Consider the following 18,642-nt stretch of genomic DNA (forward strand, 5'->3'; position numbering starts at 1 on the left):
ACTTTGGATTAATGCAAAACTGTTGGCGGTCAAGATAAAGCGCAGAGGGAGTTAACTATTAGCATGTGAATAGTAGGGTCTAACCACTGTCGAGCACCTGGTGGCTACCCCTAACGACACGATAACCACGCTGATCACATGGCACATTCTCGCCCCAAAGTTTCATTCCCGATGCACGGTTTAGTTGTTGCAATTACAATAAATGGTGCGGTTTCTGCCATTTTGTTCACATGTCACAACCCACCACGGTAGCTGTTGCGGTCTGAACTCCACCCGGTTAACCATAACACTCTGCATGTTCACATGGTTACAGTCCCCGCGGTATTCTCCCGCGCGGTTTCATTGCAATTAAGACTGTGGGTTGTATTACAATGTTTTTGCAATGTGTTATATAGGCCGAGAGAGGTATAACATAGGGTTTATGCATTTTAATACATTTTTTGAATAATGGGTTTAGGTTTATAGACTTAGGTGTCCACCTTAGGTCTTTTTGTTTTTAATACAATGTTTTGCATACAAGTTTTCCATGACTTGGAACATCAAGTTACCAAAACCCTTTTACAACAAATTGTCACTATGTGACATCAAACCCAACAACCACATCACTGAACCACACATCACTAATGACGATAGAATGATGCTGACGATGAACTGGACCTATGCAACTGATATGACGAGATCCTCCTAGATCAATCTTCTCCACTTGAAATCTTTTGGACCACAAAAGTTTTATTTTAAGCAGATATCAGGTAAGGGTATAGTTCCCTCACTTTTCCAATTTTCATCCACTTTTCCTTGCTCAGATTCATGACCTTGAGTCCTACTCGAAGATATTCAACATCTCCATGCCTCAAATATCGAATCTTCCTGTCCAAGATGATATCTTCCTGCAACTCATTCATATACTCAGGTGCCAAATCATCAATAGTCGAAATTTGTGTATCTTCCTCGGGATCCATGATCATCAGAGGTTCATACAATTTCAGATTTTCCACATTTACAACTGAGTAAATTCGCATGTAAGGAGGTAAATTTAATTGAAATGCATTATTTCCAATCTTTTCCATAATCTTGAAAGGGCCATACCTGATAGGTTTCAGTTTCTTACCTTCTCCTTTCAACCTGTCTTTACTGATATACAACCATACCTAATCGCTGACCTAGAAATGATGATCGACTCGATGCTTGTCATGGTGCATTTTATACTTGGCTTGACTCTTCTCTAACTGATCCTGCACTGCTGCATGTATCTGTTGTATCCGTTGAATGAACTTAACTGCTTTGTTCGCATCATCATGTTCACCCACTTTATCCTCTTCACCAAACATGAAATCCATTGGTGACTTCGGTAGATACCCAAAACATGTTTCAAATGGCGATCGATTAGTTGATGAATGTAAGGCTCGGTTGTAAGCATGTTGCACATAAGATAAAGATTCATCCCACATTTAGGATGTTTACTGCAATAACCTCGGAGAATATGTATGACTGTCCTATTCACCACTTCAGTTTGTCCATCAGTTTGTGGATGAAAAGTTGTGCTCTTCTTCAGCTTTGTGTCCATGAGTTCCCATAAAGTGGACCAAAATTCTCCTACAAAACGAGTGTCTCGATCAGAAATAATGGAAGTAGGTAACCCAAAATGAACCCATACCTGATCGAAGAACATGTTTGCAGTCTGTTCAGCTGTCACTTTCTTTTTGCATGGAACAATAATACACATCTTGCTCAATCTGTCAACCACAACATACAGGTAAGCATGCCCTTTCTTGGACATAGGAAGTCCTCCAACAAAATCCATGGAAATATTGTCCCATGGTCGCAAAGGAACTGGAAGTGGCATGTATAAACCAATCTTTCGATTTCTTGGTTTGTTGGTCGAACACATCACACATCCTTTAATGTATTTAGCAATAGTTTCATACATACGAGGCCAGTAACAATACCTTTGAACTTGTGCCATTGTTTTGCTTACTCCAAAATGTCCTGAAATGTGAGAAGAATGTGCTTCCTAGACAACATGTGCTCTTTCTGTTTGTGGTATGCATAACTTACCCAGATGATATAACAACCTGTCATGAACATGATAATTGATTTCTTCCACCTGAGCACCATGAGTTAGTGATTCATAAATATATTTGAAATCAGCATCCATACTATATTGTTCTATATAACTTTCATGCTTTAAAGAACTACTATGCAGTACTACTGAAGCATTCAAAGATGGTCTAGATAACATATCAGCTACTTTGTTTGTGACACCTTTCTTGTACTTAATTACTAAGTGAAATTGTTGAAGAAATCCCATCCATCTGTAATGACGAGATTGTTGCAACTTAGTTTGAGATTGAAGGTACTGAAGCGGCTGATGATCTATGTGAATCACTGTTTCCTTACCCATTAAATAATGTTTCCACTTCTTAACACTTTCAACCAAAGCAAATAGTTCTTTATCATATGTCGGATAATTCATTACTGCCTTAGAAAAAGTTTCTGAATGAAAACAAATTGGTTTCCCTTTTTGAAGTAAGACTGCACCCATTGCATAACCACTAGCATCTATTTCAATTTCAAATGGTTGTTGAATATCTGGTAAAGCTAAGATTGGTGCTGTGACTATTTTCTGCTTAAGTGTATCAAAATATTTTTGTTGTTTACCTCCCCACTAAAAGGGAACTTTACAACATGTTAAAGCATGTAACGGTGAAGCAATCAAAGAAAACTGAGCAATAAATTTTCTCCAATACTGAATTGCACCTTAAAAGCTTCTAACTTCAATCACATTATGTGGTCTTGGCCACTTAACAACCACATCTATTTTAGCTGGATCTATTTTCAAACTTCCACCTCCAAATATGTAACCAAGATAATTTAGTGAAGTTTTCCCAAACTCACATTTGGAAAGTTTAAGGTACAACGTTTCTCTGTGCAATACTTCAAATACCTGCTTAACATGCTTAACATGCTCTTCTATACTGGAACTAAAAATCAGAATGTCATCTAAGTAGATTATGAAAAATTTATCAATGTATGGGCGGAAAACATCATTCATAACCCGCATGAAAGTTGCTGGTGCATTACACAAACCAAAAGGCATTACCAACCATTCAAATAGTCCCTATCTAGTTTTGAATGTAGTCTTCCAGATGTCATTTTCTGCTATGTGGATTTGATGATACCCACTTCTTAAATCTAACTTAGTGAAATAGACATCATTTTTCAGTTGATCAAGTAAATCATCTATCCTGGGAAGAGCATACCTGTTTTTTATTGTTATCTTGTTTAAGTTCCTGAAGTCGACACACATTCTCCATGTCCCGTCTTTCTTAGGAACCAAAATTATGGGTGAGCCACATGGAGATGAACTAGGTCAAATAAAACCTTTTTCAACCAATTCTTTTATTTGTTTCTTTATTTCTTCGTTCTCTGTAACTGATAAGCGATACGTTCCGATATTAGGAAGAGGGGCATCTGACATTAATTGTATTTCATGTTGTATTTCTCTTTTAGGAGGAATATTTTTTAGTTCCTTAAATATATTTTGAAAAGAATCTACCACTTTAACCAATCTATCTTTGAACTGAGATTCACAATCTGAAAAAACATCCTGTCGATCCTTATGTTGTTCTTTCACAACCATAAGTACATATTTCTTACTTGAACTTTTGAACTTATTAATATCTTCATCTGATTCACTGAAACTAAATCCAAGTGTGTTTTAAGTTTATGTGCCCTGACAATAAATTCAATCCCATCTTTCTTAAGATGATATTTATGCTCTTTCCTATAAAACATTGCATCACGATCATAGAGATAAGGACTTCCTAGCACTACTCCACATATATCTGCTGGAATCACATCTAAATCCACTTCATCAATGTAGTTATTTGTTATGGAAAATTTTAATTGACACTGCTTTGTGACATTAATCTGAGTCTCTTTATTCAGCCAACCTAGAGGGTATGGTCTTGGATGATTATGTGTCTCCAAACCCAATTTCTTAACTAAATCTTTAGATATTAAATTTTATTGTAATCCACTGTAAAATAATGTATCTATCTTTGTGTGCTTAGAAGTTATCCTTATGTGAAATAGTTCAACCCTTTTATCCTCATTTATATGATTTCGGTTTGAAGAAGGTATAGAAGTGTTGGAACTTGAACCAATATCATAACTTTTACATGTCGAAACCATTGTGGTTATTTTACCTTCATCACCTAAGTCGGAGCCTAAATCTTGTTGGAGTCCTGTATTGTCCTTCTTTTCATCTTTCTTCTTCTAGAACTTCTTTGATTTGAGTTCTAGGTGAAGTTTGCAACATTTTGACTCATCACATCCGATCCTCTGGCAATGAGTACAAGTAGGTCTTTCACCTTCCTTCTGAGCTGTCACTAATCTCTTTCCCTTCAGATTGCCCTTCTTCTTGTTGTCTTTGGAATCCTTGATTTCCAATTTCCTGGATGGTTTCTGGGAAAACTTGAATGGTCTACCACCTGATTCAACATGTATGGCTTGAACACACACTTCATCAAAATCATCAGGATTAAACATCAATAATGTATGTTGTAAATATGAATGTAAAATGTTGATGTATTTTAATAAAGTTTCACGTGTATCCAATGAAATACCAAGTGCCAATGCTTTCTTTCTGAATTCCCGAGTAAACTCCTAAACACTTTTCCCTTTACCTTGCCTCAAATGCTGCCAATCAATAACAACTTGTTGCGTGTATCCCAAGGGATATAATTGTTTCCTAAGAGATTTTAAAAACTTAGACCATGAAGAGATGACTTTTCCTTTTTAATTTACATTTATTTTAGTTTTACTTTCCCACCAGATTAAAGTTGTTCCCCCCATTCTAAGTGTAGCTAACTAAATTTTTATTTTATCATCAGAGATATTCTGAATACGACAATACACTTCTAACTGCTTAATCCAGTTATCTAACTTTTCAGGTTTCATTTCACCATCATAAATAGGTAATTCAAATTTTACATCAAGTTTCAAAAGAGAGGTTTTCTTAGGTTTCTTTTCTGTTTCAGATTCGGCACTGGAAGAAGAAGAAAAAGAATATGATGATGGAGATGATGGAGGTGAAGGAGGTTTATTAGCCTTGCCTTTACCTTTGTCCTTCTTCAATGTCTTTGAAGAAGAAGCCGCATCTCTCGCCTTCTTATCTTCGTATAGTTCTCCCAACATCTGCTGCATAGTCAATAATGCTTGCTGAAACTATTCATCACTCATCTTAGCTTCTAGATTTTCACCTGCTTCAGATCCTACCATGGTCGACTTATGAGCGACTCTTCACTTTCGAATCTCTGGATCAATCTGCTCAAGGATTCCTTCTCCACGTTGCGACTTTGACCTGGTTAACATTCACTGACAAATTCTACAAATGAAACTTGCTCTGATACCAAATTATATGATCTGAAATGATCATATGTTAAAACTAAAGTAGAATTTATTATGCCAACTGTGAAATAATTGTTAACTTAAAGTGTTAAAACTGTGAGAACTGCCTGAGAAGAAAGGCTTTACGAAAGTCGATAAAACATAAGTAAGATGCAAACAAAAGTGAAAAAGGAAAATACACAGCAATACTAAATAGCAAGATTGATTACGGAGTTCGTCCCTGATGGACTATGTCTTCGGGTCCGCTTTCAAGATGGGCAACCACTTTATTAGGATTGATTCCGAAGAGGTTGATTACACAGAAAATTGACCAAACTGAATGTGCACGCAGGCACTTCTGGTCACTATCATAAGAAATCTCTCTGAACCAGCTTTCCAACACCTATCACAGTTCCCAATTCTGACTCCTGATGCTCCTGTTACACTGAAAACAAAATAACCTATATCCTCCAGAATCTGCATACAAAACTCAAAAATCAATCCTCCTTCTTCATGAACAAAAAGGGTGCTTTTAAAGGGTTTCAGATACATCCGAGGTCTTCCCAGCCAAGATTGGCATGAATATTGAAAGTAGGAGCTACAATTATGTTCTCATGCCCTCGATCTTGTCACTGTTTGCCACCTAGGGATACCATACATGGTCTTTGAATTAATTTTGAAACAAACTGTAACGAAAAACCCAAATCGGACTTTGGATTAATGCAAAACTCCTGGCAGTTAGGATAAAGCGCGGAGGGAGTTAACTGTTAGCATGTGAATAGTAGGGTCTAACCACTATCGGACACTTGGTGGCTACCCCTAATGGCGCGGTAACCACACTGATCACATGGCACATTCTCCGCCCGATGGTTTCGTTCCCAATGCGCGGTTTAGTTGTTGCGGTTACAATAAACGATGTGGTTATTTCCCTTTTGTTCACATGTCACAACCCACCATAGTAGTTGCTACGGTCTAAACTCTACTCGATTAACCATAACACTCTGCCTGTTCACATGGTTACAATCCCCACGGTCTTCTCCCGTGCGGTTTCGCTGCGGTTAAGACTATGGGTTGTATTACAATGTTTTAGCAATGTGTTATATAGGCCGACAGGAGTATAACATAGGGTTTATGCATTTTAATACATTTTTTGAATAATGGGTTTAGGTTTGTAGACTTAGGTGTCCACCTTAGGTCTTTTTGTTTTTAATACAGTGTTTTGCATACAAATTTTCCATGACTTGGAACATCAAGTTACCAAAACCCTTTTACAACAAATTGTCACTATGTGACATAAAACCTAATGACCACATCACTGACCCACACATCACTGACGATGACATAGCGATGCTGACGATGAACTAAACCTATGCAACTGATCTGACAAGATCCTCCTAGATCATACACACACACACACACACACTCAACCCAACTCAGCTTGTAGCCTACAAATGTTATCCCTCCTAAGCTTTACAATTTATAAACCAATGCCTACTAACTACATCATTTTCATACAATCATCCAATTAATTAACAAAGGTTTTTTATCTCTTCTTACATAGGCCATTTAGACCAAATTACAGGTTCATGATGGATACAAGAATAAATCATTCCTAATAAATATGCAGGGAGCACTTCTATATAGGAAATTTCGTTCCTTGTTGTTATCATGAGTAGTATATCAACATAGTGACCATATATTCAAAAATTTCAATGCAAGTAATTACCCATTAACGTAGATTACCCATCTCTTCATGTGCAAGAAACTTAGGTTAATTCCAAGCTCATGCATAGGAAATGAGCCATTCCTTAAAATATTTACATAATACATTTATATTCCTCATTCGTGCAAGAAACAACACTCCTCAACATCATCATGAAAGTTTTTTAGCACAATAAAAAGAGACACCATAATCACATGCATAAAGACATAAGATAATACTTATCTTACAAAGAGATTTGGAAGCTGAGATTAGGACTCTAACTCTCCACCCAACCTTAGACAAGCTACAACCACATTTACTTGTAGTTGTGACCCCTGAGCCAAATTCCAGTTCTTGAGGCAGAGTGCTTTTAAGAGGAGTTTTAACGAATATTAACAATTGAAACAAGATGTCACAATGCCACACTTCCTTCATCCACAAACTAAACAAGCTTCCACTCGGAATTTCTAGACTTTACAGACACCCATGCCAATATACCACAATACAGAGAGTATTATCTCACTTTCAGGAGAAGAGATTCCACTTCAAGGGAAGTTTCATTAACTAGATAATTTATTTTTGGGTAAAGAGATCACCTCTCCGGGTACTTCATCAATGAGTCAAGCACCAAATCTTCAACCACAAGGAAACTCTTAGTGGTTCATCAACCCTCACCTATACCTGAGTGTCTCTTCCCAAACAATTAGTTTTATCAATCCACAAGATTATAGTGGGTTCTTTAGCCTTCAAGCAAACGACTTCTCGCTATAATGGTTTTACCTAGCAAGCCTCTTGAGGTTTCCCTAGTTGGTTCACTTTCCCTGAAACTCAATCCCTGTGATATTGATCATTGTTCTCTCTTCACACCTATGACCCTTAGAGGAATATTTCCTAGAGCTCACTACTATTATTTTCCACTCTATATGTGTGAATGTCCTCTCTCGTAGACTTGTTTCATCTTTTTTCCAATAGACTAATTATCTATATTTTTTTAGGCTCCACATAAGCCAACCTTTCTTAGACAACGTATCACGGTCTACCTTTAATTTTTTTCCTTTGTTTCTTATATTTATGCCCAAAAGGAACATGGGTTTTTCCTCTGTAAATTTAATCCACAGTTAGCCCATTTAAGCCTCTCATCCAAACCATGGATGATGTATTTAAAATCACCAATTCCTCGAGCAATATCCCTCCTTAACCAATGGAATATGTGTCCCTTTTTCTCAATCATTTTAATTCATGGTTACATAATTACAAGGAAATGTTTACAAGGGGAATTAACCCACAGGGGATGTCACAAACCACATGTAACATGCCACCCCACATTTACGTGCTTTGACATGTCCTCTAGGTAAATGTGAAGCGGACCACCACTATGACATGACCCAACCTCCTAGTTCCAGTTAAGGAAGTGAGGCCTACAAACTGACCACAAACTAACATCCTGCAGGGACTACAAATCACCCAAGAGTTGAAGAAACACCCCAAGTGGTCAATCCCTAAACTGGAACCTTGTTTCACTGACCTAGACCTATAACTGTACCCTTGACACTGCCTGCATGTGGTTGTGAGCCTCCAACCGTACTCACAAGCCTTGCTCCATGCAGTTATGATCCTAAATCTCCAAATTTGTGCCTGCGGTCCTGGGATCTAAGCCACTTTTCTAGGCTAGTCTCCAGAACACTACCCAAAACTTCCTGTAACTTTCCATAATCATATTTCTCATAAAGAAAAAACTAATCATTCAAAATTGAAGCCAGAACTTGTTCTATATTGACTAGAACATACTATACATTTCATCAAACACATCGTAAACATGTAAGCTACATGTCATGAATTCATATCTGAGTGTAAATATATGTACTTTAGTTAAAAATCATTGAGAAGTTCTAATGCCCTCTCAAGTAAATGCAACAACACTTGTTAGCCCATGCATTCATCAACCATTCATCAAATTATCAAAGCATAATAAGATCCATAGCTAGAACATGTTATAGAACCATGCTTATAACCAACATATAACCAAAATACTAACCATAACAAAACAACCATCAAATCAACATAATAATGTGTACAAATTATCATAGAGTACATGTTGACGATTCTGGACCCGCCAACATTCAAGGGGTCTCCATGATATGTGGTTCCGATTAGACCTCACATTGTTTGGGATAGGAGCCCCATCCGGAATATGACCCGGTTTCCTATTATTTTAAAGATATTCCTTGGTTCTAATTGTTAGCAAGAGAGAGGAGTGAAAATGTGCTTTCGAAAATCAAGGAGGTGTGCTTGGTGAATGTTCAATCGTATGTGTGTCAAAGTTCTTTCACTGCAGAGGGAAGGAAAAGTGAGTCTCTAGAGAGAGGTAGTAGTAGCACCCTAGTAGAGACACACATAAACAAGAAGGATCCGTACAACATCAAGCGGAATAGTCCACAGAGATATGTCGATCAGTGCAACCAATGTAATGAGGAGGATCTATCTAATATCTAACAGAATAGTCCATGAGGATGCGACAACAATAATAGAAAATACAACACATTCTCAATATGATAAGTACCAAAATAACCGAAATAGTTCAACTACTTTAGCACAGATGAAAGCAAGCATGAATTACAAACATTCACATAATAGTTTTAAAAATATCCATCATCCATGCATGAAGAACATGCTAGCCCATAGGGCTTCTTGTATTAAGTAAAAGTTCCAAGACACATGTATACAATGAACACCACTATCTCTAATAGTGGAGCATTGGAGCCACTCCTTGCTCCTCAAAAGAGGTAGCTTATCTCTCTAATTCCTTCCAGGAGGAGCCAAGGTGAAAATTCCTTTGCTCTTACAATGAGGGTGTATATATAAAAATGAGGAAGTGATGCTTCACCTTCCTTATCACTCTCTGTCTACCCTCATGATTTTTTGAATTCCTATGACTTTTCAACTTTACATGACTCTTCCATAGATGTCCCTTGGACTACCACTTTACAATACATTTTCGAAACATAATTTACATCATTAACCACAATGGTGTGGCATGTGACAACTCATGACATGACACTACTGATATATATTGCTTGATGATGTGGTAATGTCAAGCCACTACTGCTACTATGTGTTGTGAGTTTGCTTGAGAATGCTCTTCTTTTCACCTCTACATGGCTTGGTGATAAGGGATCTTCAATGATCTCAAGTCTTGAATGGTGATCACAAATTGGTGTCCCTTTGCTTTATCTTGATTGATTAGCTTGTGTACTAAGATACAAGATGGTCTTTCAGCATGTTGCACTCCTTCATCTCCTTCTTCATCATCTCTCCATGGCATAATAAGGTACATGTTTCTTCAATTCACTCATGACGAGACAACACCAGTCCGAAACCCCCTAGTCTAAGATTGTGCATATTGATCCATTGAATGAACCGGAACCATATGAAGGGTTGTGAAAAGGGCTTAATGACTATGCATTTTCGCAATTTAGGCAGGCAAGGGGAACCTTGAGCCTTAAGACTGCACAGTGCGCAGTTCAGGCTAGACTGAGGGGATAAACTGCACAGTTTTGAGGGTCAGTGTGACTGACTGAGGGGATGAGCACTGGGTGAGCACATTGTGCAGTTCTGGGAGATAAGAGAGTCTGGGCCATTGCACAGTTGCACAATTCATGAGCTCAAGGATGAGCTTGAGGCTAGAGACTGTGTAGTGCACAGTTAAGGCCAGACTAGGAGAAGGAATTGCGCAATTCAGGGAGTCAAGGTCAGGGCTTGAGCATAGAAACTACGCAGTGTAGCAGTCATGGGAGGAAGGAATTGTGCATTGTGTAGTTCCAAGAGGTAAGGTCACAGTAGAGGACTGAGACTACACAATGCGTAGTTCAAGGAGGCTAGGTGAAGCTAGGTTGCTTGGTCGGGAAGTTTTCAGAAAATGACTAAGTGGGAGATCAATGAGATTGATGTGAACAATGATAGGACTTCGAATGTGATCACACACTTAGAATACTTGACGAAAAAACAACATAGATTATCCAGGACAAATGACAATGCATTTACCTCAATGCGACAACTTTAAGACAACTTTACAAAAAGTGTGACACTTAATATACACTTTGCGACAACTGTGACAACACTTATGCGACAATGCTTGAAACTTTTGGAATGAGTGTGATGGATGTTTACATGGTTAGAACAACTCATTTACACAAAGGTAACCTCTTGAAACCACCAAAATAGGCTTCTATATGTGATGCATCATCTGACATGCGAAAAGACGACATTTATCCTATCTTGCAAAGGGGACAAAAAAAACCTCAAGAAAACACATGGAATGAGTTTCAAAGTTTGCGATAATAATGTACAAGACCAAGGAAGGTTCTGAAATTGAGCGTAAGCCAAAATTTTGGAGCGTGTTGTAGCAGAAACAACAATACAAGATAAAAATAGCTCGTATTAACTTATGCAAAAGCCAACCAAGTCGGGGACTTCCACGTACCACTCGACCATAAATTGAGTTGAACCAAATCTTTCTTTCGTCCAATCATGCCTGTGCCATATTCCAAGCATGGGATGATCATGGGATAAGCCAAGACATAAACAACTAAGGGAATCTAGAGGTTAAACCATCTCCACCCTCAAACTACCATGATCTCACCAAAACTGGTCAAGAGATCACAAAACCAAACCAAGCTTTGATGCTTCAGAATTTATTCACCATACCTTGAGAAATTTTCCTGTCTCCACCCACTTATCAAGGGTTTCCCAGAGAAAACCATCTCCACCCCCAGCCCTTGGGAATTTTCCTAAGACCACCTCACCTGGTTCCAAAACCTTCTAGAAATCCAAAGCTCAACCAGAAATGAATCCCATCACACCCTGGCTATCCAAGAAATGGCAAGGAAAGGATGAAACCATTATCAAACCTGACAAAACCCATGCCAATGATAGCTAATGAACCAAATAAACAAATGCATGTACCATGCATTCACTCCTCAACTAGGAAATCATACATGCAACCTATTACCCGCAAAATCTTCTTGTTGAATTTGCTAATCCAACATTCTCCATGTTTTCCTTTTCTTTCCTTGCTTGTCCTTTTCCTTCCTTTTCTTGCTTTCTCACTTTCTCCTCTTGGTGCTCGCTCTGTCTCTCTCCGATTGTTCTCAAGCCAAAATTGACAAAACCCGTGAACTGATCCTCATAAGCCTTTTTATCATTAAGGCCTCTTTTTTCTTCATTTTCCTTAATTTTCCTTCTAATTTCCTTAGCATGCAAATTTGTGTCTCTTCACCTTCCTTTTCTCCTATTTTCCTTTATTTATCATAAATAAGTACCAATTAATACCTCTTTTCCTTTGCCAATGCCTTTGTCGATTTCCCTAGCAATAATACACCAAAAGTGATGCCCACTATAGTGCTTTGCCCAATATTAAGCTTGGAATACATGTCCCATGACCTTGGTCTTATTTTTACTTTATTAACCTTTATTACATGAAATTTTAACCTGGGGCTATTACACCCCACCCCCTTGGAGGAACACCATCCTCGGTGTTTTGATTCCTAAATGAAAGAAAAACATGCTTAACCCAAGCATAATGACGACAAGATTTATATTTGAATCTCGTTCACATTCAATTTTTACATACACAATTGCTTTCCCAACAACTCAATGGATATAGAGTCTAGTAAATTGATCATCCTTCAGTGGTTCTCGTGCAGTTCTCTAGTTCTTTTGTTACACACTCTAATATCTTCCAGTTATTGTTATTACTCTTGCAGCCAAGCCCATTCACCCAAATTTGGAAATCTAATATCTTGCATCACAACATAAGACCTCTCATGAGATTCATTGTAAGAAAAGTTGCAACGAAGGTAATTATACCCTCACAAGCCAATTTCTCCATGAAGATAGTCCCTGCAATATAACTTGGAAGCATGATCATTCATTCTTTCACAAAAATGATCCCTGATAATAACCTGTCAATCACATTAGTGTTTCATACAATCATTTCTTTGTTATTTTGTTCATGGATTCAACACATATCTACATATGTCAATAAGGTCAATGTTTAGAGAGCCTCCCTTGTGCCATTATCATGGTTTGCACATCACTTTCCATTTATCATACTCTTCCTTCCTGTCTTCAACTACCCCTTTATTCATACATTGGGCTTCATTTGGATCTATTTTCCTCATTGGATTCCATTCAACCCTTCCCCAGAGCTCCATTATCTTACATCCACACCCAACAAATTTTCCAAGACCCAAGACATAGAAGGCAAAAACAAAGGAAGATGAAAATTTCATAACATTGATACCAAACATAAACAATGTAGCATGGCCATGTGAAAGTCAACGGTAAAAATAGTAGACCTAATATGAGTGCAAGTCAACGGGAAAAATAATAAATCAAGTATTAAATCAGTCTAGAAACACCAAATGCATAAAAACATTCAACAATTACAAAAACCCAATATATCCCCATGAGTTTTGGTGTTTCTTAATGCTTCATCAGTAAGGCTCAACTTGATCCCTCTCCCGGATTTCATTCATTCTCTTTACTACAACCCACTACAACGATTTAATTCAACCTCCACACAAATTATTTACAACTTAATTACACTACTTCAAACAACAACAACACGATTGTGCTGCCACATCTAACCATCCTTCTCATTAGTTGAGGTCAGGTGACCATATTTCGTATCTTCCATAATTGTGTAGGTTCTAGTCACATTTAGAGCCACATCCAAAAGTTTCTTGGCTTCCTGAACATGATAAAAACTTGATCCATCATTATTGCATTGTGGACAATCCTTTCTTAGGTGATTCTCCCCACAAGTCCAACACTTAAAGGATGTTTTTCCATAACCTTTGCCCTCTTCTCCTACAACTTAAGCAAATCAATATTTATTAGCAACATTGAACCCCTACTAATTTTCACCTCTATTGGTGGTGCAACTTCTTTCCCTCTCCCCTTGCTTCTGCCATGAATTTCCGTGCTATCTTCGTTTAAGTTTGAAGCTACCCCTTGCCTTCAAATCGACCTTAAGCTCTAGCATGTTCCTAGATTGTTCATAACAAGTATTTAACTTTCTGACTGCATCTTCAAGGGTCCATGGTTCATCAAATTCGATCTTCTCATTGAAGGATTGTGGTAGCCCACTAATAAATTTTTAAACTGTTTCCTTTTCCTCCTTGAGGCATGGCACATATCAAAGAGCTCCAGGAATTTAGTAACATATTTGTCATCAGACATCTGCTCCATTTTGAGCTCATATAAATCCTTAGCCTCACTGTCAACATTTCTCTCTAATAGGTATTTATCCTTGAAGTATCATTCAAATTCACCCCAAGACAACTCCTATTTTTTATTCCTTTTACATTTTTAAGATCTTCCCACCAAATATCAGATTTTCCCTCTAGGCTAAAAGTATCTACCTTAGCTTTGTAATCAATGATTCTAAATTTTTTTCTCTTTCCCAGTAGCCAGTCTTCTGCATCCTCTAATTTCTTCATCTCACCATCAAATGTGGGAGGCTTGGCCTTCTTAAACTCCTCTAGTACACATTCTCTTTCCCTTCTTTTTCCATGATAATGATGATGATAGTGATGTCTTATGTAAGCAGCACCAGAGTGTTGTCCATGAATGTTGGTCCTTCTCTCTGGGGTACTCAATAGAGTATCTCCATTGATTGTGTCTTCACTTGATTATATGTTCTTATTTCTAGATTTCCTCTCATATGCTCTATTCATTCTTTCTTGTTGTTGTAATGGCCTTGCCTATCCCTATGACTAGGACCCAACTCATGTTGCCTTTGCCTTTGCAGGTCTGACAGGATTTCTAATATAGCTGTATTGAATTCCACTTGTCTCTCTTGTGCTCTGACAAACCTTTCATTTTCAGCATTACAACTCCTTATTTATGCTCTTAAGCTCCTCAGGGTATCCATTAAGTCAGGAAAATCTACCCCTCTTCCTTGTTCAACTAATATTTCTTCCTATGCATGTTGTGACTAGTCCTAACTATATTGTATCATCCTACTATACATTCCTTGGTCCTTCCATTCTATACTATACCACCCTCTATTGTTCATGCGTTCTGTTGTAGCTCAATGTGGCACAAAAAAATTTCAAAGATCTTAAAAAGAAACTCCAACGCAGGGTTAAATTTATAAATTTAGATGGCACTCGTAAATATTGGTTGGCAGCTACATAAAGCGAAAATATTCTTGGTTTTCTAGGAAACGAAAAATATTCTTGGTTTTCTGGAAAATGATAAGAATGATGGAATACTTTCTGGTTCCATTTCGAACATTAAAAATGTTTGGGAACCAAAATTTTTTCAGGGGAGCCATTTAATATCACGTATCTATTTCTATAACTCAGATTTGATGAAAATGATTTCAGCATTTCGAGTTATGGGAAAAACGACAGAACCATACATATCGCCCCAACAGGCCTTTGACATGACTTGAGGAGCCCCAATCTGTTGGCCACTTGAGAGAGCTTCTAGCAAGGAAAATAATGCAGAGTTGAAACTATTTCTTGAAGTGGAACTTACCATGGATCTTCGTCCACTACCACTACCCAAAAAGACAAAGGATGAAATACTGATCTTCTTTAAACTTTATGACCCTGAGCTCAGACTTACATCACACAATTGCTCCTCTCAGCAACCTAAACCCCAACCTACTAAATATCGTGGTGTGGATCACTTATCTGATATCATGGTGATGTCACCCAACTTTATTACCGTGGTGACGTGTCCTTTCCCATGTTCCCACATCACAATAACATCAACCTTCACCCAAATTATTAAGTGTTTCCACGCTGCTCTTGGCCACGACACCTGTCAGGCTAGCCATGGGTCCTGTCGGAGCCTCCCTTGCTTGTTTAAACAAATATACCACGATATGAAATATTTAAGGGGTCCTCTACTAGGTTACAACGAATGCCAATCAAACAAACCCACTGTGCCATGTCGTCTTGATAGATAAATCCCAATGAGATTTTCTCAACGTCCCTTCAAAGTCTCTGGGGTACCAAAACTATGGTGTCCATTTTATAGTAATATAGCACTCAACCCTCAACGACCCGGATTCCTCTTGCTTGAGAACTTGGTCAGTGTGCCTAATCATAAGGTTGAAAAAGTTTTAAGCCATTTCCTATAGGATACTAATGTTTTGCCCTCGCACACACATATGAATACGTATATAATAGTTGTGTATAGTTATATAATGTGTTATCCCTCATGTGCTTTATGTAGGTACTTATCTCAACTCCTCTTTTAGATTACAAAAGCACATGTGTATATATATATGATTTCTATCTCAAATACGCTTTACAATTCATAAACTAAGACTTAATAGCTGCATCATTTTCATACAACCATCTAATTAATTAACAGAGGTTGTATATCTCTTCAAACACAGGCTATTTAGACCAAATTATAAGCTCATGATGGATACAAGAATAAACCCATTCCTAAGAAAATATACAGGGAACACTTCTATATAGGAATTTGCATTCCTTCGTGTTAACATGAGCAATTTATTAACATAGTGGCCAAATATTCAAACATTTCAATGCAAGTAATTAATCATTAACATAGATTACCCATCTCTTCATGCTCAGGAAACTTAGGTTAATTTCAAGCTCAGAAATATCCACAAGAAATGAGCCATTCCTTAAAATCTTTACACAAGACATTGAGATTCCTCATTCATGTAGGAAATGGCATTCCTTTACATTATCATGACATTGTTTCAACATAATAAATAGAGACATGATAATCACATGCATAAATACATAAGTGAATACTTATCTTATAAATAGATCTGGCAACTGAGATTGGGACTCTAACTATCCACCCAACGTTAGCTAAGCTAAAACCACATTTACTTGTAGTTGTCACCCATGAGCCAGATTTCGATGCTTGAGGTGGAGTGCTTTTAAGAGGAATTTTAACCAATATTAACAACTAGAACACGATGTCACAAGGACACACTACCTTCACCCACCAGCTACACAAGATTCCACTCAGCCTTTCAATCCTTTACAGACGTGATTAACACCCGCCAGGAATATACCACAGTATATAGTGTGTTCTCTCACATTCAGGAGAAGAGAGTCCACTTCAAGGGAAGTTTCATGAGCTAGATAAGCTACTATTCGGTAAAGAGATCGCCTCTCCAGGCACTTCACCAGTGAGTCAAACACTAGAGCTTTAACTTAAAGGAAATTCCTGGTGGTTCATTAGCCCTCATGGATATTAATTTTCTCTTCCCAATCCACTAGTTTCATCAAACCACGAGTTTCCAGTGGGTTCTTTAGCCTTCAGGTAAGCCACTACTCTCTATAATGTTTACACCTAACAAGCCTCTTGAGATTTGATCAACTAGTTCACTTTCTCCAAAACTCGATCCTTGTGGTATTGAACGTTGTTCTCCCTTTACACCTCTGACCCTTGGAGGAATTTATCCCAGTTCTCACCATTGTTCTCTTCCACTACATATGTGTGAATGTCCTCTCTCACAAACTTGTTTCATGCTTTTTCCAATAGACTAACCATATATTTTTTGAGGGTCCACATAGGTTAACCTAACTTAGACAACACAATCCAGTATGAATTTAATTTTGCCCTTTGTTGCGTATAGTTATGTTAAAAGGCACATGGGATTGTCCTCTGTTGATTTAATGCACAATCAACTCATTTAAGCCTCTCAGCCAACCCATGGCTGATGTATTTAAAATCACCAATTTCTCAAGCAATGGAATTCGTGTCCCTTTCTCTTAGTAATTTTAATTCATGGTTAAATAATTACAAGGAAATTTTTTCATGGGACATTAACCCACAATGAATATCACATAATTCTAAGGGGTGGGTCGTGGGTCTACCCAAGATAAAGAGATTGCTAGGTGCAACCTCGCACTAGCTCCTTACCAAACCAAATGAATGCCTAACCCCCTGATCTGATATAATGATCTTAGACAATTATTAAGGTATTACAGACTCATGTGCATCGATATGCCTATGTTACTTGTGCAATGGATCGATAAGATTGTGAAATACATAGACAATGAAGCAGTTTAAGAACATAATAGACAACACACATAAACACAACAAGTTTAATAAGGAGTTACCCAACACTCCTGGGCTACGTCTCCTGGTCCAGCCTTCAGTGATGACCTCTCTATTATGTCTTCAAAACAGATTTTTACAACAGTGAGCTCAAATTGAGCCTCACACAACAGATACAAAACAATAAGGCTTTACTTGGATCCCCCAAGTCTCTCCTGAGTACACAGACACTCCTCACTGACTCTCTGTCTCTGTTGCTCTGTCTCAGCCCTGCTTCTCTCTGTTTGCTCTCTGTTTGTGGCTTTAAATCCAATCGACGTTATTTGTTCATTTCAACTTCTTGGGTTCTCTGTCTTCCCGACCTCTGTCCACTCAGATCCCCCTCTGAGCATTAGCAATCATTGCTAAACGCTTTCAGGGATGGTGGCCACATGTATTGTAACGGAATGGGTCATCGGGCCTTTGAAATCCTTCGAAATCGT

The 18,642-nt window shown here is 37.9% G+C and overlaps 1 protein-coding gene across 1 annotated transcript in view; it reads right to left on the reverse strand.

The window, feature by feature from the left end:
- Positions 1 to 734: 734 nt before the first annotated feature.
- The window catches only part of LOC149157173 (uncharacterized), a 40,653-nt gene continuing 22,745 nt past the window's right edge, over positions 735 to 18,642 (reverse strand). Inside the window, exon 10 of the mRNA XM_089445008.1 lies at positions 735 to 1,003. Within this exon, the coding sequence (XP_089301134.1) occupies positions 735 to 1,003 (269 nt within the window). The remainder of the gene's footprint in view (positions 1,004 to 18,642) is intronic.

The sequence above is a fragment of the Pinus tabuliformis genome, chromosome 9 (assembly GCF_031772625.1).
Source record: "Pinus tabuliformis cultivar Carrire ecotype Pingquan chromosome 9, CPIR1, whole genome shotgun sequence".
NCBI lineage: Eukaryota > Viridiplantae > Streptophyta > Pinopsida > Pinales > Pinaceae > Pinus > Pinus tabuliformis.